Here is a 19,993-nt window from a genome sequence, read left to right on the forward strand (position 1 = left end):
AATCATTGTTTTTATATACAAGTTGGAAATCAGTATTTAATTCTAAGCATGGAGAATCTATTTTAGTATGGCTATAAGTGAAATGGCCTGCATATTTTCATGGTGGAACCAAGGTTATTTCTTTCTTTTTTTTTTTTTCCCCCCAAGGTTATTTCTTGATCTTATTTAACATCTTTGAAGAAACTTCTTGACCTTGGGGAATATTTTATAGTAACATATTAATATACCATTTAATCCCCAGTAACCAACTTTTGTTTGTTTTTCCCCTACCAAGGACCCCAAAATGTATGTACAGACAGTGTTGGATGTTCATAAAAAATACAACGCCTTGGTAATGTCGGCCTTCAACAACGACGCTGGCTTTGTGGCCGCGCTCGACAAGGTGAGTGGGCGCCGCGGCGGCCGGGTGGGGGTGGCCAGGCCCACACGCCTCTGACTGTGTTCTCTGTGCCCCGCAGGCCTGTGGGCGCTTCATTAACAACAACGCGGTTACCAAAATGGCCCAGTCGTCCAGTAAATCCCCCGAGCTGCTGGCTCGGTACTGCGACTCCCTATTGAAGAAAAGGTACTCGTGACTCTGTGTTTTCCCATAGTAAACCTGTTTAAAGCCTCAGCTCTCTATGAGGAATGGAACCTTGTAACCGTTCACATACACTAAGTTGCAATCTTTGTGCCTTTTGAGAAAATACTGTAAACCTAGGAACTTCTCTGGCTCTCTAAAAGGTGCGTCATGTTGTGATTCTAGGCCCGTTTGTTCATTCGTTTGTTAATGCTGCTGGTGGCATTTTGAGAATGGCAGGCACTGTGACCTCTTCAGGTAAATAAAGTTCCAGGGGTTGGTCAGGGGGTGCTTGCAGAGCTGGAAGGGAGGCAGGAAGTTAGCGTCTGTCTCGTTCTCCTGGTGCTGTCCTGCGGGCCTGGCTCGGTCGTGTGTCCGGGGAAGATCCGCTGCGGGAGTTCCCCAGGCTCTTGCCCGAAACACGACCCCCCGTGGGCTGCGGCTCTCATGGTGTCATGGGCCCCCCTAACACTTGTCTTCACTTGTCGATGAGCTTGTTTCACTGCTGTTTCGTATCCTTCGTATATTTCTTTAAAGCTTCTTTCTTTTTTTTTTTTTTTTTTATTTATTTGACAGACAGAAATCACAAGTAGGCAGAGAGAGAGGAGGAAGCAGGCTCCCCGCCAAGCAGAGAGCCCGATGCGGGACTCGATCCCAACCTGAGCTGAAAGCAGAGGCTTTAACCCCCTGAGCCACCCAGGCGCCCCAAAGCTTATTTCTAAGTCATCTGTACACCCAGCGTGGGAGCTCATGCCCCGAGATCGAGTCCCATGCCACACTGACTGAGCCGGCCAGGCACGCACATGCCATGTTAACCGTCGTGTTTCTCACCTGCTCTTCCTCGGCATGCGGGTCCTGAGAGCCCGCAGCCTCGTGATCTCCTGTGGCGCCCTCTCTCCTCTGCCTGTGCTTCTAGCGTTCCAGGCTTGGTGTGTGTGTTGGGTTTTCTCAGCTTCTCTTGCACTTGAACAGCTTCTCTCGGTTCAGAAACGCTCAAGGCTTGTTGCACTTTTCCAGAGCTCCAGCAGCAAACACAGTCATCTCCCAGGCACCCGTGTTGTCCGGGTTTTGAGTTGAATGAACAGGTCTCGAAGGCTCGCACAACCCCACTGCAAAAAAAACTAAGAATACCTACACAAACCAAGAAAAACACTGCAGACAATTCTTACCTAGAACGGAGTTGGGGAACTCATGAGTCGAATGTTAGCAGAGTAAATTGTTCAGGGAACTAAAGAATTCTGTGGGGATGGCTCTGCGGTAGCAAATTTAGTGTTACTTACTGTATTAACAGAACTGGATGTGGTCTTCCTGACATGGGAAAATGTTTGGTAAGGTCACAGGCTGTCTCTGACTTTGCCAGAAAGCCATTTCCCAAGACCAGGGAGAATGGAGTATGCGAGGGTTGTTTTCTGTTTGGTGCAAAGCTGGTCCGTGTGTGGAGGAGCGAGGGCTGTTTTCTGTTTGGTGCAAAGCTGGTCCGTGTGTAGAGGAGCGAGGGTTGTTTTCTGTTTGGTGCAAAGCTGGTCCGTGTGTAGAGGAGCGAGGGTTGTTTTCTGTTTGGTGCAAAGCTGGTCCGTGTGTGGAGGAGCGAGGGTTGTTTTCTGTTTGGTGCAAAGCTGGTCCGTGTGTGGAGGAGCTGTTCTCGTCACATCCCTTCAGCTGTTCCTTCCTGGAGTAAAAAGACTCCAAAGTGGAATGTCTCTTCTGGCCTGATTTCTTTTTCTTTTTTTTTAGACTAGGGGATGTGAAAATTTTCAATATTGTAATTGCGTGCTTTAGCAGACTTTCAGTTTGTGTGGCAGAATGCGTCTTACCCTTTTTATCCATTGCCTTTTCACAAGGGCCCCTCACCGAGTCTCTCCGTGGTCCCTTCAGGAAGGCCGCTCAGACAGGCAGAATGGCGGGCTGGCCTCGGGGAGCCGCGCTGGGGCACGGAGCTAAGAAGTAAAAGTCTTCCTGGGAGAGAAACCGCCCTGGCCTGCCCACACGCAGAACAGGACCAGACTTCCTGAGTCAGCTGTTCCTGAGCGCAAAGCACCTTTCCAGCGCTTGTTTGGCGGCTGGATCATTTTATACAGATGTGTGGGGATCTTGTCTGTGAGGGACTCGTAAAACCTTAAAAATGTTTACCCTACAGTCACTTCTCAGGTCATGCTTGTTCTTAGAAGAGAAAGAATCTGTTGTTAAAGAGAACCACAGAGGAAGGCAGCACATTAGTGGTTTAAACCCTTTCGTTGCCGTAAATGATTCGGCCATTCAGGAACTCTCTCTGCCTCTTTGTTTCTTTTCAGAGTTGAATTAAAGCATATTGTAGAAAAGCATTTTGCCAAAGTGAAGTTCATTAATTTTGTATTTAAATAGATCATATGAAAGGAAAATGTGACTGTTTGGGGGAACCCTAATAAGTATCTCCTGTTGAATTTCATCTTGGAAATCCTGAACGGTTTTTTCATGAATGTACTCTTCCGTGGTAGTTTCAGTGTAGGATGGCCAATCGCCATAGGTGAGGGAAGCTTCCCTGCCGCTCCGCGCCCTGATCTGAAGAAAACTATGGTTCGGGTGTTGGGAACCACAGTCCGTTCTGTTGGTTTGGCTCAGGGGTGCTTGCTGATTCAGTGTTCGCTGATTTGTTTGACAACGTCTGCCTTTTTTTATTTCTTTAAATTTCAGTTCCAAGAACCCAGAAGAAGCAGAGCTAGAAGACACGCTCAACCAAGTGGTAAGGCGCCTCTCACTACCCACCCCAGGCTCCAGCAGCCGTTTACCTGCGGGTTTCCAGGTTATTTGTGGAGGGCTTCTGAAATGAGACAGTTAATTGGATCATTTATTTTTTTTTTTTGAATCTGTGGTTTTACTCCCTAAATTGAGTCCTTAATTTTAGCATTTGTACTTTTCTCATTAGTAGTAAGTCTAGATCAACTTCTTGTGACTTAAGGGGTTGACGGAAGTATCTCAAGGCTGTGGTGGTATTTTCGGCCGCTGTGCACACGTTGGCATCGGGCCAGCCTGATGAAGCAGCCCAGGCCGCCGCCAGCGTGTGCCCGCGACAGCGGGTTGCAAGTGCTCTGAGTGTGCTCTCTCGGTGGCTTTGCTAGATGGTGGTCTTCAAGTACATAGAGGATAAAGACGTGTTCCAGAAGTTCTACGCGAAGATGCTGGCCAAAAGGCTTGTGCATCAGAACAGCGCCAGCGATGACGCCGAAGCGAGCATGATCTCTAAATTAAAGGTACGTGGAGTCACGTCCTAAAAAAGTCCAAGTCACCATGCGGGATCTGGGTTGTTTCAGGTTGTCCCTGGGTGGCGGCGTGGTCCGTAGAGAACAAGTTTGTCCAGTGTGGCCCCGCTGCCCCGCGACGGGAGGGCTGTCACCGGTCAGGCCCATCCACGCCACGTTCAGGGGCCGCGCTGTGCCATCAGGCCGGGGAGGCCCGCTTGCCCCCGGAGCATCTCCTAGCTCCACGCCTCTGGCCCCTGCTCTGTCTCCACGCGCCGGAACCGCTCAGCAGGCTTAGCCCACGCTTGCTCTGCTGGGCTTTGGGCTGGCGGGTGCTGTGTTTCACTCTGGTGTTCGTTCAGTGTCTGCGGCTGTGTCTGCAGGACTGTGGGGCCCTTGGCTCATTCCGCAGCCCCCTCTGCGCCGAGCCTGTGCTGGGCTCCTCGCTCGCTGTCGGTGCTGTACACATATGTCACTGGGAGCGGAAAGCGTGGTGTCGTGGCTGGCTGACCCCACTCGGACTCGCCGTCACACGCCCCACGGCCGGGGGCCTAGACAGCAGAGCCGTGTTCTCACAGCGCCGGAGGCGGGCAGTCCGGATCGAGGTTCAGGCTGATGCCCTTTCTGGGGACGAGTCTTCCCAGTCTGGCGACGGCCACCTGCCTGCTGTGTCCTCCGTGGCGAGGAGGGAGCAGACCCCGGTCTCCCCTCACAAGGGCGCTCCGCCCATCAGGAGGGGCCTGTCCTCATGACTTCCTCTAAACGGGCATTTCCCCAGAACCCCCTCCCCCCACCCCGTACCACCGCGGGGGGTGAGCGTTCTGCAGAGGAGGCCGGGGACACAGTTGCGCCCCCCGCAGTCAGTAAGCGCCATAGACCGAGGGCGCCATCCTGTATTCTGTTGCGTGTCCTGGCTCTTGGTTGCTCCACGGCAAGTTCCCGCGGGAACGAAGACCCACCGGGCTGCTTGCGGCCGAGCGGCCAGGACCGGGGCTCACCGGGTCCCTGCACGTGCTGTCGTCGTGGCTTCCGTGCAGTGCGGGGTTTCCATGCGCCTCCCGTGTCTACACTGTGTTTCTGGAGGAACTAATAAGACAGTCGTGTGGCTTCGTTTCAGCAAGCGTGCGGTTTTGAGTACACCTCTAAACTTCAGCGGATGTTTCAGGACATCGGCGTGAGCAAGGATTTGAACGAGCAGTTCAAAAAGCACCTGACAAACTCGGAGCCGCTGGACTGTGAGTACCGCGCGTGCGCTGCTCTCGGGCGGTCGTTGCAGAGCCGGGCAGGGCGCTGTGGCGAAGGACAGACGTGACACATCTCCAGGAAGCCTGCTTGTCGCGTTAGCAGAAGTTCTGGGACGGACAAGCGGGAAGCACCTCCCAGACGCGCTGGGGTGGTCCTGCCTCCTCATGACATTAGCCTGTGTGACAGGCACAGAGCGAGCCAGCCTTCCCCGGGGGACCCCAGCCAGGTGGGAGCCGGGGGTGCCGAGCCCCGTCTTCTGCTTGCTGACACACCTGTCCCACCCCGGGTGCCGCCCGGCTCAGGGCTCCACGCACAGCTTCAGAGTTAATACATTTCTTTGCCCTTCGTTTGGGTCCATTCTAGAATTTATTTTTTGAAAGTACGAGAAACTGACTCAGCTGTATCGATGACAGCCTCAGAAGGAGCCGCGATCTCCCGGCTCCGGGCTGGCGTGGAGCTGGGGACGGGCCGGCACCCGCGGGGGTGGTCGTGGGGGTGGTCGCAGGCCAGTAACACCGACGTCCTCACATGCTGACGTTGTCTTCGTAAATGAGAAGCGGGAACTTCCCTTTTCCCCAGAACTGAAGAACCTTCCGTTGTTAGGCTTGGCAGGAAGCCGCTCTTCGTGGTGACGGGTTCCCTCTCCTGTCCCGTACGGTGTGTGCTGGCTGTGGGGCCGGCCGTGCTGCGCGAGCTCAGGGGCGCTCGAGGGGCCCCCAGGCCCGGCAGAAAGCCCGAGCGGAGCAGGCTGGCCGCACCAGCGTCAGAGCGAGAGTGAATGAGCCGTGCCCCTCTCTAGAGAGAGAGAGTTTCTGGCTCTTTCCTCTTTTACTCATTTTAATTGAGTGAAATAATTGACCTGGCCTGCGGTCAGTTCCTCATTTTACACGAAAGTGCGTTTCTGTTAACACGAGGCCGCATTTGAGCGGTAGCCTCGTTTGGTTCATGGCACTAACTGTGTCCTGTGTTTTGTCCCCGCCTCAGTGGATTTCAGTATCCAGGTGCTGAGCTCCGGGTCGTGGCCCTTCCAGCAGTCGTGCACCTTCGCCTTGCCGTCCGAGGTGAGTGTGGCTTTGCCTGGTGTTCTGTCGGGGCTGAGCAGAAATGAGAAGGACGGTCTTGGCCATGAGCCTGGGGGCCTTCCCGCGGGCTGGTGGGGGACGGGGGTTGGGTACTGCCTGTGCGTGGGCTCGGAGGCCACAGGGCCTTGCTCCGTGCCATGCTGCGCCCTCCGACGGGAACCCACATGCCAGTCGGTTAGAAACGGTTCTCAGTAGGCCCCTCGGAGGCCTGCATGAGTCTAACACCGACCTCTGCATTTTACTTTCATGCCCTAAGCATTTTGTCCTGTAAACGTGGGACAGTGTATGTATTGAGAAATGCCGACTGGCGGCTGTGGTGAGGTAGACACTCCACACAGCGCTGTCTGTCCTTTTGTCCAGCTGGAGCGCAGTTACCAGCGGTTCACAGCTTTTTACGCGAGCCGCCACAGCGGCAGAAAGCTGACTTGGTTGTACCAACTGTCTAAAGGAGAACTGGTGACCAACTGCTTCAAAAATAGATACACTCTGCAGGTAAGATCACCTTTCTGTTGTGGAGCGTGTTTTCTTCAAGTCTGAATGCGGATAAGACACATCGTAGAAGTCAGAATCCGCGCTTGGTGCCCCAGAGTCTTGAGTTAAGCGGGCAGAGTCCTGTGGCGGGCACACGGCCCGCATCTGAGGGTCAGATGAGCTGAATCCTGGTGCTCTCTCGTAGACGGACAGGGGGCTGACTGATGCCTCAGTTTCCTTCTCCATAAAATGGGGGTGCTGACGCTTACGCATCAGAAGTGATGTGAAAATGGAGTGAAAGAATGTGTTTAATAAGCATTTGGCCGAGCTCCCGCCCAACACGGGCTAACTGCATAGCTTCGCAAGCCGGAGTTCCGTCTGCTTAATCATGGTCATCGCCCTCTTCCTTTGGCAAGAGTGTCGTGTTAACAGTGACCCTCGGAGTTTGCCGCAGTACTGAGTACAGACGACCGAGAACCGTGTTAACTACTTTTCAGTTTGACAGAGAACTGAGGCCCCGTAATTTAAGTGACTTCCCCAGGATCCCAGCGTATGTGTGGCGGAGCCAAAATTTCAGTGAGTGTGGACGCATAAAAGCGTGTATTTATGTACACACAACGTCCTAGAAGAAAGTCCGAAATTGTTTCCACGTTGGGCAGGTGGGAAATGACATCTTTGAGGAGGAGGTTGTGTGACAGCAGAGTGTGACGCCCTGTACCCTCTCTTACGTAGGCCCGCTTGATTTTTTGCATCTATCAGAAGAATTTGTTTCATAAATAAGTTCTTCAGACTGAAGCTCTGCCTTTTTGGAGGTTTTTCCATGCATTTAAATTTTGCTTCTCTTTCTTTTATATGTGGGGCCTCAAAGGCATCCACCTTCCAGATGGCCATCCTGCTTCAGTACAACACGGAAGACGCGTACGCTGTGCAGCAGCTGACCGACAGCACCCAGATCAAAATGGTATCGTAGCGCTTCCCGGCCCCTCGGGTGTCAGCTCGCCGCCTCCCTAGTCTCGTGAGCGTGGCCGGGAGAGTGTCGGAGAGGAGGTGGGGGGGCTTTGATTGGAAACAGCAGCTTGCCTTAGGACTGTAGACGATGCCTTTAAAAAACAACTTCATTTTTAAACTCAGTGTGACATACATGTGACATGTGCGCACGCGTGCGTGCACACACACACACACGAGTACAGCATGCTTTCTCCCGTTTAACTCCTTCTTAACCCCCTGTCCAGCTAGGCTTTTCTTACGAAGCCCAAACGTCACTAATTATCATGATAGTCTTTGAGACTTCACATACATAAAAGTCACCATTTATAAGTAGGCAGTTTGGTGGGTTTTCACAAGATCATACGGCCACCACCCCGTCCAGTTCCAGAACATCTCCATCATCCCCAAAAGAAACCCGCTAGCCCGTAGCAGTAACTACCCTCTGCTCCTCGCCTCAGCCCCTGACCACCGTGAACTCACTTTCTGTCCCTGCATTTGCCTGCTCTGGGCCTTTCGTGTTATTGGTGTCACAGTGTGTGCCTTTTCTGTCCGCGTTTCCAAGGCTTCTCCATGTGATAGTGTGTAGATCTCTTCTGCTCTCTTTTTTGGCTGAAATACATTCCAGCGTTTGGATGGACCACGGGGTGCTTGTCCGTTTATCGGTCCGTGGACGTTCAGGTTGTTCACGTTTTGATTACTAGGACTAGTGCTGCTGTGAACATTCATATACATGCTGTTGTATGGGTGCATTTTCAGTTGTCTTGGTACCTACCTAGGTGTGGAATGTCCGGGTCGTGGTGGTTTTACCTCACCGAGGAACAGCCAGATGGCCCCACGACAGCTGCACACATTCAGGGGCTCACCGGCCACGTGGGAGGGTCCAGTTTCTCCACGTCCCTGCCAAGATTTGTCATTTTCCTTTTTTTTTTTTTTTTAAATTACAGCCATCCTGGTGGATATGAAACAGTCCTTCATTGTAGCTCTGATTTGCATTTCCCTCACAGCTGATGACACTGCGTGCTCAGGTTCTTGGTGACCATTTCTACACATTCTTTACTCGAATGTCTACTCGAATCCTCTGCCCATGCGCATTGTTTATTTGGGTTGTCTCTGTCAAGTTGTAAGAATTCTTCATATATTTGGTACATAGAGCCTCTTTTTCTTTTATTGCCTATGCTTGTGTTGTCCTAAGAGACCACTGCCTGATTAAAGGTCAGAGATTCCTTTCCCTGTTGATTGGTTCTGCCGTAAATTGCTGAAAATTGGCTGTACATAGATGTATTTATTTCTGGATTCTCCATCCTTCTCCAGTAATCTGTATGTCTGTCTTCATGTCAATACCACATCGTCGTGGTTGTTATTTTGCAGTAAAGTTGTGAAACCGAGACCTCCAGCTTTGTTCTTTCTCAAAATGGTGTTGGCTATTCTGGGTCTCTTACATTCCCAAATGAATTTCAGAACTTGCTTATCCATTGTTCGAGGCTGCATCGAATCTGCAGATTGCCAGTGGGTGCAGGGGGGCTGGTAATCTCTGTCTTACCAGTAGCAACTGTTCGAACTCCTGACTGTGAGCGACTTTCCATTCACGTGGGTTGTCTTTCGTTTCTCTCAGTTGTGTTTCGTAGTTTCCATATACAAGTCTTGTGCTTTGGTTGCATTTATTTCTAAGTACTGCGTTTGGTGCTATCGGAAATGGAATTGTTTGGTCTTTGCTAGGTATGGCTAAACTCACTTTTTAACTTTTTTTGAAGATTCGTTACTGGTTTTTAAATACACTGTCCTGTCATCTGCAAGTACAGCCAGTTTTACCTCCTTTTCCTATTTGGATGCCTTTTTTTTTTTTCTTGCCTGATTGCTTTGGCTAGAATTTCCAGTACAGCGTTGAATCGAGGTGGTATGAGTAAGATCCTTGTCTTGTTCCTGATCTTGGGGGAAAGCTGTCAGCTTATTACTAATAAGTATGACGTCAGCTGTCGGTTTTTCTTAGATTCCCTTTATTCAAGGAGTTCCCTTCTTATTTTTTTGTTTTTTGTTTTGTTTTTTAGTGTTTTCATCCTGAAAGAGTGTTGAATTTTGTTAAATTGGTTCTGCTCTAGGGGGATAAAAGTGTACTTTTTGTCTGTTAACGCAGGAGGTAACAGCGATTGCTTTTCTCACATTGCTACCTTGCATGCGGTGCTGGTCAGCCCCACCTGAGCAGCGTCTATCATACTTGTCTCTGTGCTGCTGGGCTTGGTTTGCTGGTATTTTCTTGGGGATTTTTATTATTTTTTTTTATTTTTTTTTAAAGATTTTATTTATTTATTTGTCAGAGAGGGAGAGAGAGCAAGCACAGGCAGACAGAATGGCAGGCAGAGGCAGAGGGAGAAGCAGGCTCCCCGCTGAGCAAGGAGCCCGATGTGGGACTCGATCCCAGGAGGCTGGGATCATGACCTGAGCCGAAGGCAGCCGCTTAACCAACTGAGCCACCCAGGCATCCCTTCTTGCGGATTTTTACATCTACATTCATAAGGATATTGGTCTGTTGTTTTCTTGGGGCGTTTTTGCCTGGTTTTGCTGTCAGGGTAATCTTGGCCTCACTGAATGTCAGGAAAATCATTTTTTTTTTAAAGATTTTATTTTTTTGAGGGAGTCATTGATTTTTTCATCATGCTTCAAGTTCATCCAGAATACATTTGCAAATTTAATAACAAAATGGATTTGTCTGTCCCTTTGTGTGTAAGAGTCTTTCTCATTCCTCCTCACATCAGAAGGACCGGTGTCGGGATAGAGGCTCAGGCTGTGGGGATGACGTGGCCATTGTCCCCAGCCCCCCACCCCCACCCCCGCCGCACTGACAGGTCCATGGGTTTTCTCTGCTTGGCTTTCTAACCAAAGCTCCGCGCCCGTCTCAGCTGGTCTGCAGGCAGGAGCAGTGCTCCGTGTGGGGTCAGGGCTCCCTCCCTGCTCTGCACGCATTCTCCCATCAGATCTGGCTCATGAGTGAAACCTCTGCCAGCGTCCCTTTCAACGCGTCCAGCAGCGTCCCAGCCCTGCTCTGCGGGTCTAGCCTCGTCACTGGACCAGAGGCTTCTCGCCTTTGTGGCTTTAGGATTGTGACCTCGGAAAAGTATGGGTTTCCCTAAAGGCAAGAGCAGGCCTGCTCTGTCCATCAGGGTGGGGGTTGGGGACATGCATCCAGGGGACTAGACATCGGGCAGGTGGTACCGTCTAGGGTCATGGCATCCCCGAACCGAAGGGGAGCCGAGGCGTGACCCACGACTCATGTTGCCAGGCGAGGGAACGGCCAGGGGCACCACACGGTGCTTGGTGTTTGCCGAAGGAAGGGGACAGCGGGGTGAGCTGCGCCTGGGCCCCGTCGTGTCCGGGAGCAGAGTGCTGGCTCCTGGCCTGCTGCGGCCGTCGATCGTCGCTTCTGCGTGATCTTTGTCCGAGACGAGCTGTCAGGCAGCTGAGGGCTGAAGAGGGTCCCGTAGGTTTGAGTGAGGACGTCCGCATGGTTTTTGATCTAGAACGGATCATCGGTGTGTACCACCAGCTGCTCCCGGCCAGAAAGGGGTTGGCTTCACTTTGGAGTGCAGGCTGGGGAATTCAGTCGTGAATTCCGGGGACGCCTTCAGCTTCCCTCTGGGCTGCCCGTGGGTGTGTTCCTCCGTTCGCGCCCGGCTGGGCTTCTGAGGAGGACAACGACGGGATCGCGCGTCGTTTTTATTGCAAGGAGAAATGCGGGGTTTTTTTTTTTTAACTTCTCTTTTTCTCTTTAATTGCAGGACATTTTGGCACAGGTGCTGCAGATTTTATTGAAGTCGAAACTACTGGTACGTTTTTCTGCATTTCCTCTCTGAAGCCGGGACGGAGCCTCCTCCTGTGATCGTGTGGTAACCGTCGTCTCTTACAGGTCCTGGAAGACGAAAATGCCAACGTTGACGAGGTGGAGCTGAAGCCAGACACCTTAATAAAGTTGTACCTCGGTTATAAAAAGTAAGGGAAATCAAGAAGCGGGTGGTCCTGGACCTTCCCTCCCGCACATCTGTGCTGTGGCTGCAGGTCGTGGCGGGTGGGGGACCGGGGTGGGGGGCGGCCCTGGCACCCAGCTGGGGTTCCGTCTGAGGATCCAAGGGTTCCTCCACTTGACTCCGCCTCAGGTTTTGGTGGTTTCTGCATCAGGCAGGCGCTCCTCCAACGGCTCCCCAAGAAAGCTCGGACCTCTGTGTCCAAGTGTCTTGATTTTATTTCGTTTGACACAGTTTGGGAGAGCCGGGGACGTCGCTCAGTCTCCCAGGACACAGGTGTCGCGGCCCCGGCGGAGTGCGAGGCTGCCCGCCCTGCCCTCGGCCCGGGGAGCCGGGGCTCCTTGCGGATACACGACAGGACGCGGCCAGTGCTGTCCTTGGAGACCAGAGCCTCTGTTTCCTTTGTTTCTTGACAGTAAGAAGTTAAGGGTGAACATCAACGTGCCCATGAAGACCGAGCAGAAGCAGGAACAAGAAACCACACACAAAAACATCGAGGAGGACCGCAAACTGCTGATTCAGGTGACTCTGGGCCCACGTCGGGGGTGTCCCTCGCAGAGGACTGGCCCGCGGAAGCCAGGCTGGTCCGGCGCATGGGGGCTGTGGGCTGGGGCGGCCGCCGGGCTGGGGATGGCATCTCGGGGCAGAGGGAGGCGGATGAGCTGGACGCGGGGGCAGGTCGGGGCCGGGGGTGGGGGGTGTCACGGCGAGGCGGCCTCTGAGGCCAGAGCCTGTCCTCGGTCCGGACGCGCTGCTGCTTCGTCCGAGCGGACGTGTCGCGTCCGGGTGTCTGAGCGTTCGCGGGCTCGCGGTCCCCTGCGGGGCCAGCCATCCCGGACGCGGGGGCCGCCTGTAACGTGGGATCCCGGCTTCCCCCCGGCGCCGCAGGCGGCCATCGTGCGGATCATGAAGATGCGGAAGGTGCTGAAGCACCAGCAGCTGCTGGGCGAGGTCCTCACGCAGCTGTCCTCCAGGTTCAAGCCGCGCGTCCCCGTGATCAAGGTACACGACCCGCGCGGCAGAAGCGCGCCCTCCGTTGTTTTGGGAGCGAGAAGGGGTGACAAAAATGAGGTTCAGGGAGCTCAGCTTATCCACACTTGCCAGGTTTCTACAGAAGGAAATGGACTTCGTTTTTTTTTTTTTTTTTTTTTTTTTTAAAGATTTTATTTATTTTATTTGACAGACAGAGATTACAAATAGGCAGAGAGGCAGGCAGAGAGAGAGAGGAGGAAGCAGGCTCCCTGCCGAGCAGAGAGCCCGATGCGGGACTCGATCCCAGGACCCTGAGATCATGACCTGAGCCGAAGGCAGCGGCTTAACCCACTGAGCCACCCAGGCGCCCTGGACTTCGTTTTTAAACTTCCTTCTTGACATCTGCGGAGCTGTGCACACAGCCTCAGGGTTCGGTTTGCTGATTGTCCCAAAGTAAATCCACTTGTGCAGCCAAGACCCAGATCAGGAGGTTAGACGGTGACCAGCGTTCCAGAAGCTTCCCTCTTGCCACCTCCTAGCCAGTATCCCTGTTCTCCTAGACTCCCCTCTGTCCTGGCCGTAGCCTCCCCTGGAGCTCAGTGGAACTGGCTTCTAGAGAGTTCCTGCTCTGCTGTGTCCACTGAGGTTGTGCTCCGAGGCCCGTCCGGGGGCATCGTTGGGCTGTAGCCTGTCCAGGCCGTGTGCGCCGTCGCTGCCATGCGGTCCTCTCTGCTCGGCCGGCCGCAGCTCCAGGCAATGGCGGGTCGCTCGGGCCCGGTGGGCTATTGAACACAGAAACCCGGCGGCTCGCTCTCCGAGACCACCAGCGGGGAACAGCAGCCAGTGCGGAGGCCCCCGCTGCCCTCAGGGATCACATGCTGCCAGGAGCCGGGGCTGGTGCCATGCCTGGCCCATGGCGGGGAGCGGGGAGGCCCGGAGGGATGCGGGCCCCTCTGGGCGGGGACGTTGGGGAAATGGGCACTTTCCCATTCAGGAAAGCGAGGTCTTAGCTGCCCGGGAAGTAGAGCCACGGGCTGAAACTGCTCGCTGACTGAGCTCTTGGGGGCGGGGGGCATCCCCGCCGAGGGTGGCCGTCCCCATTCTGATAATAAATGTGTTTTTCTTCCCCTTTCACTGCTTCTCCCTTCTTCAAAACAACGCCCAGAAATGCATTGACATTCTGATCGAGAAAGAGTATTTGGAGCGAGTTGACGGTGAAAAGGACACCTACAGTTACTTGGCTTAACCCTTCTCGAAGGGTCTGACTGTGCGACCCGCAGCGAATCGTTCCTGGTGGAGAGAAGAGCTCGGGTCCTCGCAGCCAGCCTGCCGCCACGCGGACCTCCCTTTTTAAACCTGAGACCGAGACTCCCATCGGCTGGTCTCAGATGCACATCGGAACTGCTCAGGATTGACACATTTCACGTCTGTAAATATGGACACCAACGCCATTTAACCTAATTTAAGAACGGGGGGCTCGCCCCTCCCCGCGGAGGGCTGCATGCTACTGCGTTTAGATCAATACATGGGCTCCGGGGCTCACCGCTGCCTCCTGGGCGGGGTCCGTGTTGGCGGCACTTGGAGAGCAAGTCTAATGGACCCACGTGTAATCTGCTATGAAAAACCATTTGTATAGTGTGTTTCATTTTTTAATGTGTGAAAATAAAGAAAATTAAAGGATTTCTGTACAAGTCGCATTTGGTTTTGTTTTAAGTTGTAGCGGACTTCCACATGTAAATAAAAGCCGTAACGATTGTGCGGCTTTATAATCCCGTGTCTTCCAGTAGGAAAGGCTGCATCCTTCCGACTGAAAATGTCTTTTACGTCTTGAACCCGTAAGCCCCCTTGTAACCTTCTCCCGACGCGCTCACGCGCCTTCTGGGGCTCCTGCGGCGGCGTGTCGCTTCTCTTGGCCACGTGGGAGGACTCCGTGGTTCGTCCTGACGGCCTCAGAGGGAAGTGTCCCCCCTTGCCCACGGCCAGAGGAGGGGGCTTGGTGCCAGCTCCCTGCCATCCCACCGCCGTCGCCACGGCCACGGCCCCGTGCACCCTCACTCCTGCCTCTGCTTCCAGCCGGTCTGACAGGCAGCCGGTTCGGACAAGCACGTCTGTTCCTCCTGGTAAGACGATGGTCCCCCCCACCCCAGCCCAAGGACGGGCGAGACCCCCGCCTCCCGACGGGCCAGCAGCTGGGGTGAGAGGACCCTAAGCTCGAGGCCACTGTGGTCCTTTTGGCGGTCGCTTCTTGGTCAGGGAAGTGGCCGCAGAGACTTAACTCCCAGAACCCACCGCCCGGCCTCCTCCAGGGACGGGGACCTGCATCTCCGGCCGTACCCAGGCTTGGTGACGCTCAGGAAAGACGCAGAAACGCAACTCCCATGGTCTCTTGGAACATTCGACCCTTGCAGGTTTGTTAAAATCAGACAACAGTAACAGCTTTTGTGTCACAGCTTCTGGTGTTTTAGGGAATCTTCAACAGTTTTACAAAGATCCCGACTGTAAGCGGAAAGCAGCCCCCACCCAGATCCTGGGGTGCCCAGGGCTCCCTGTGCGAGCCGGCCTTGCCTCTCCACCGTCCCCGGACCCGCCTCTGGGACGAACGCTGCCCCCACGGAGCCCTGGCCGCACGTGTGTCATCTGTCGAAGTGGGAGAGGCTTCAGGAGCCCCGCCGGCGGCTGGAAGCCGGCCCGGATCGAGAGGACCCCAGGGTGCGCGGCCGCGAGCAGGTGAGTCCAGCAGCCCCCCACATGCCCGGCCCGGCCGGCCCCTCACGTTGGGTCACCTGCACGGGTGCGGGGAGGAAGACGGACTCTGTGCCTTTCTTCCCCAAACCGCCGGAGCCTGGCAAAGTGGGGCACCGCCCGCCGCCAGCCAGGGGCACCGGGTTCCCGCACACCCCGATTAACCGCAGTTCTCTTGCAAGGAGCAGCTGCCGGGACCGTCGTCCTCCGAGGCTGCCTGCAGGGAGGTGCCCCGCGGACGCTGAGCCGGAGAGCGCGCCACCAGGGTCCCGGCCACCAGGGTCCCGGCCGCGGAGCCCGTGGCCTGAGGGGACGGCTTCCTCGCACCTGGGGAGACCCACGAGGTAGGACCTCGGTCAGTAGCCCGTGGGGTTGAGCGGTTCTCCGGGGCACGGCCGCGGTCAGACGTGCCCGTGTAGACACAGCGCAGGCCGCCACCTGTCGCGGCTCTGTGGGAAAGCGGGGGCGGGGGGGCTACCCTTGGGCCCGGAAGGCGCGGGGAAGGGGGGAGGAGCAAGGGGGGCCCCGCAGTTTCGAGTTCTCCCGTCGACCGAGCGCTCGGAGGTGGCCTGTGTCCTTGCCGGACACCGGAGTCCGATTTTCCTTTGGAAGAAGTGAAGATTCCTGCGCCCCCAGATGCAAACGCCGCCAGCTGACCGACACCTGCACCGAATCCCCCTTGGGATGAAGACCGTTTCTGTTTTAGGACTTGGCTGCCGGGGGACTTGCTTCCGCTGCCCGGGGCTCACCTGCCGGCTCGGGCGCCTGTCGCCTGGCGGACCGGACGGACTCGGCCTCGCCGGTGAGCGTGGCCTTGCTTAGCCCGCCTTCCTGAGGCCCATCAGAGCCCCCAGGGCTGCTGGACCCCCCTTCTCCCACCAGGCATCCTCAGCTGTTTCCGGTGAAAGCCCAAAGCTCCTAAAATGGCCAGCGGAATCCTGAAGTTCTTGGGAAATGCTCACATTGGAAAGCTTTCTTGACATGCTGCGCGTGTTTAAATGACACGATGTGTGAACGCGTTGGGGCGGTCGTGGAAGCCCGGACTTGGCGTCCCTGAGTGGATACCGTGAAGGCTGGAGGTTGCTGAACCAAGAAAAAACTGAAAAGTAACCAAGCATCTTCTAGAAGGGCGATTTCAGTTTGCGTTTTTGCAAGAAACTGCTAAACAGTGATTGGAAAATAATTTTGCCCAGCAGAATGTTCGTTCTCGGTGCCCTCAGATCTGCCCGTGGTTGGTCTGTGGATGGCGACACGGTCACCACAGCCACGGGTCACCTGCCTTTGGTCATGTGGTCGAGGACCCGTGGGAGCACAGAAACTGGCCCGCGGGGCACCCTCTTGTCTGTCAGGCTGTGGTCCTGCACGTCCATCCAGCGCGAACAACCTCAGATGTTCCTAACCACCGAGCCGGTCCCGGCTCCGACACTCCGACGCAGTGCTGGGCTCCTGGACTCGTCCTCCCCAGTCCTGATTTGCTCTGCTGGGAAGGAAGCACTGGGCTCCCCGACTTCCACCCGGTGGACAGTGAGGGGAAGGGGGCACCCTATTTTTAAAAGGCTGCATTTTTTTTTTTAAACCATGTTGGCGCGGGTATTGGGTGTTTGAATACCTCGTATGTCACGCTCTGTGGCCCACCCTGCCCCTTGATAAACCAGGGAAGACCTAAAGCAGGCCCTTGGTCACGCGTGGTAGGTCCAGCACTCTGGACGTGGTGACACCGGACCCTTCAGACCCTTCACAGAAAAAAGCTTGCTGTGCGGGCTCCAAGTGACCGCTGTCCGTGAAAATGCTCACTGTCCGGAGGACGCCTGTGGGTCTCTGGGGTCCTGAGTGAACAGGACCTCGGATCCTGTGTGGTGGGTCGTCGCTGTCAGAGTAGCTGGGCTCTGTTCACGCCGAGCGCAAAGGGTAGGACGTTCGAGCACGGGCAAGCCCCCCCGGGCTGTCCCCCGGGAGTCGGCGGCGGCCGGCTGAGCCCCTGCACCAAACCCGGCCAAGCACAGAGAGCAGCATGTCCAGGATGGGATCCCAGGCCAGGTCTTCTCGTTGTCAAAGGAAAATAGCAAATTCTTTTATTGTAGGCCTGGGGTTGCTACGGCTGACGCATCGATGCGAGGGAGACAGTCTTGTCCATGTCGGCGCCATTGGAGAGGTAGGTTTTAATTACGTGTCACATTAAATATTACATTATGTAAATCAAGAAATGACTCCAGAAAAGACAACTCTACCCCCACAGAATGGTGACCGCTCTCAGAGGCTGGGGAGCGAGCGCCCCGTGGCCTTGACGCTTGAGGGTTTTGGGTTTTTGGTGTTTTGTTTTTTTTTTTTTTTTTCTGAATTTTTTCTTCAAGAAAGAAGACAAGTTTGCTCATACCCATCCCCTTCCGCTGGTAGGAAAGGAAGCTCCCTGCCACCGCTAGGCTTCTGAGTGTCCACGTCCGGACCTGTCGTGGGGCCGCTGCAGCCGGCCGGTCCGGCTGGGATTCTGTGCACCGTGAGGCTCACAGGCTTCGTGCACCAGGGCCCTCCCAGCCTGGTCACTGAGGGGATCTGCCACTTCTTGACAGACGGCATCGGTCTTATAATTAGATATATTATCAACTATATTTATTGCACACATCTGTGACGTACTCTGTTACATAAACATCTGTCCTCCGTTGGCTACTATGGCCTCGAAACGCCAGCGTGCACACGGTCCGGAAGGTTCACGATCGCGGCGACAGCCCAGGAGCTGAAGGTGAGTGCGGCCCCCCGTACCAGCCGCACCCCTCTTCTCGTATCAGCGGACAGACCCGCACCAATCAATGACCCGACAACGGGGGGAAGTTCAAGTATTCTTTATTCAAAGTTGAAAAATGTACCATACTGCATTATTGCAAAAATTCACTGGTACAAAACACTTCGCAGCTGGTGAGAAGGCAATAAAAAGTCGATTTTTAAACTCATTACTATAAATTATTCTTACAGTACTTTGCAAATTCAGAATTTCAAACTGCATTTTATTTTTCTAAATTGCCCACAGTACTCGAGGTTCCTGAAGCTAAGGCAGCTGTTCCAGAGAGGAGGAGGGGGAGGAGGAGGTAGCAGGCGTCAAGGGATTTCCATTTCTCTTTCGATGCCCACGTACTTCAGGGCGTCGGCCTGGCTGTATCTGAAACGGCAGGAGAGAGGAATGAGCAAGGGCCCGGTCCCAGCGACCGGTCGCCGCGCCGAGCCCGCTTCCTGCCGTGTCCGAGCTCGAACGTCCGCACGGCAACCCCACAGACCCACCTGCCTCTAGACCAGGCCTGTGGCTGGGGCCCGGGTTCTAGCCTTGCTGAGAACTGGACGAGCCCGCTCGCTCAGCCCTTCCCCGGCTGTCTCCCAGCCCGCCCCTTGGGCCCGAGACCCACCGCCCGCAGGTGGGCAGCACAGCCCAGGGCCCGGCACCCGGGAGGCCACAGAGTGGCAAGTCTGCTCTGGCCACAGCCGGGACTCAGGTCCACGGGCAGAACCCGAGGCTGGCAGGCGGGAGGCCCGGGGAGCGCTGACCTCCCTGCAGGAGGGGGGCTTCCTGGGCTCCTGTTGGGGAGGGGCCTCAAGCTGGCCTGCAGCGGGGTGGCAGGTCACCCTGAGGAGGGGCTACTCGTGTCCTCGTTCTCCACCTTCAAAAGTTACACTGCCTAAGGGACAACTATCAGCCACAGGATGGATGTGGCTACAAAGTCCTCTGCTTGCATCTGAAAACACTTTGTGGTCCGCTCCGACGCCAGGGCTTGACTACACTGCCAGCCTGACGCCCGGGGTAGGCCCATGGCGGGGCGCGTGTCCTCGGCCTCACGAGGGCAAGCACGACTTCCCACAGGAAGGACCCCGACGCCGACCAGGTAGGACGTGAGCTGGACGCCTTGCCGAGTGAGCCAACCCGTCAATGTGAAGGAAACGTTCACAGAAAGAAATTAAGAGGCTGCCGGGCTGGCTCCATTGGAAGAACACATGACCCTCGGTCTTAGGGTCATCGGTTTGAGCTCCACACTGGGTAAAGATTACATAAACCTTTTTTTTTTTTTTTAAGTGCTACTTCGGTGAGCACACAAAACGAGAAGGCAAGAGAGCCTTGCTGTTGGCCTGGAGACAGTGGCAGTGGTCTGCACAGGAGACCACACCAGCCACCCATTCCCTTATGCCAAAGCCTAATCCAGAGCAAGGCCCGGACAACTTCTGTGCTGGGACCGCGGGGAGGTGAGGACCTGCAGAAGGACCGTCTGCAGCGGGCCGGGGCGGGTTCAGGAGGCCCCAGGACGGAAGGCATCTCCGCAACACCCAAGTGCAAGGGGAAGCGGCCAGGTTTCCAGACGATGTAGCTGCGACCACCGGTGACGGGGCCGCCCTAAACCACTGGATTTCAGCGCAGCCGGAACAGCCTTCTCTTGGAAGAAGATGCCAGCTGGGACTCTCACAGCCCGAGAGGAGAAGGCAGCGCCCGGCTTCAGAGCTTCACAGCAGGCGACCCTCTCGCGAGGGGCTAACGCGGCCGGTGACCTGGAGCCGAAGCCAGTGCTCCGTGACCCTCTGAGACCCCGCCGCGCTGAAGAACCAGGCCAAGTCGGCTCTGCCTGGGCTCTGGAGATGCCACAGCAGGGAAACAGCAGGGAAACCGCAGGAGACCAGAAGCAGGAGCGGAGCCCGAGGAGGGGACGCAGCTGGGGCAAGCTCAGGGTCAGGCGG

At 55.3% G+C, this 19,993-nt stretch overlaps 2 protein-coding genes across 17 annotated transcripts in view; one reads left to right on the top strand and one right to left on the bottom strand.

The window, feature by feature from the left end:
• The window catches only part of CUL1 (cullin 1), a 106,415-nt gene extending 92,191 nt beyond the window's left edge, over positions 1–14,224 (top strand). For all 5 annotated transcript variants that reach the window (XM_059172153.1, XM_059172151.1, XM_059172152.1 and 2 more), the window contains exons 10-22: positions 275–382; positions 459–565; positions 3,230–3,278; positions 3,655–3,786; positions 4,892–5,009; positions 6,004–6,080; positions 6,462–6,593; positions 7,441–7,533; positions 11,330–11,377; positions 11,458–11,540; positions 11,989–12,094; positions 12,461–12,574; positions 13,710–14,224. In XM_059172153.1, coding sequence (XP_059028136.1) covers positions 275–382; positions 459–565; positions 3,230–3,278; positions 3,655–3,786; positions 4,892–5,009; positions 6,004–6,080; positions 6,462–6,593; positions 7,441–7,533; positions 11,330–11,377; positions 11,458–11,540; positions 11,989–12,094; positions 12,461–12,574; positions 13,710–13,790 — 1,248 coding nt within the window. In that variant the 3' untranslated portion in view covers positions 13,791–14,224. The remainder of the gene's footprint in view (positions 1–274; positions 383–458; positions 566–3,229; positions 3,279–3,654; positions 3,787–4,891; positions 5,010–6,003; positions 6,081–6,461; positions 6,594–7,440; positions 7,534–11,329; positions 11,378–11,457; positions 11,541–11,988; positions 12,095–12,460; positions 12,575–13,709) is intronic.
• Positions 14,225–18,108: 3,884 nt separating this feature from the next.
• EZH2 (enhancer of zeste 2 polycomb repressive complex 2 subunit) overlaps positions 18,109–19,993 on the bottom strand; it is a 91,166-nt gene continuing 89,281 nt past the window's right edge. For all 12 annotated transcript variants that reach the window (XM_059172157.1, XM_059172158.1, XM_059172166.1 and 9 more), the window contains one exon: positions 18,109–18,437. In XM_059172157.1, the coding sequence (XP_059028140.1) occupies positions 18,377–18,437 (61 nt within the window). In that variant the 3' untranslated portion in view covers positions 18,109–18,376. The remainder of the gene's footprint in view (positions 18,438–19,993) is intronic.

The sequence above is a fragment of the Mustela lutreola genome, chromosome 4 (assembly GCF_030435805.1).
Source record: "Mustela lutreola isolate mMusLut2 chromosome 4, mMusLut2.pri, whole genome shotgun sequence".
Classification (NCBI taxonomy): domain Eukaryota; kingdom Metazoa; phylum Chordata; class Mammalia; order Carnivora; family Mustelidae; genus Mustela; species Mustela lutreola.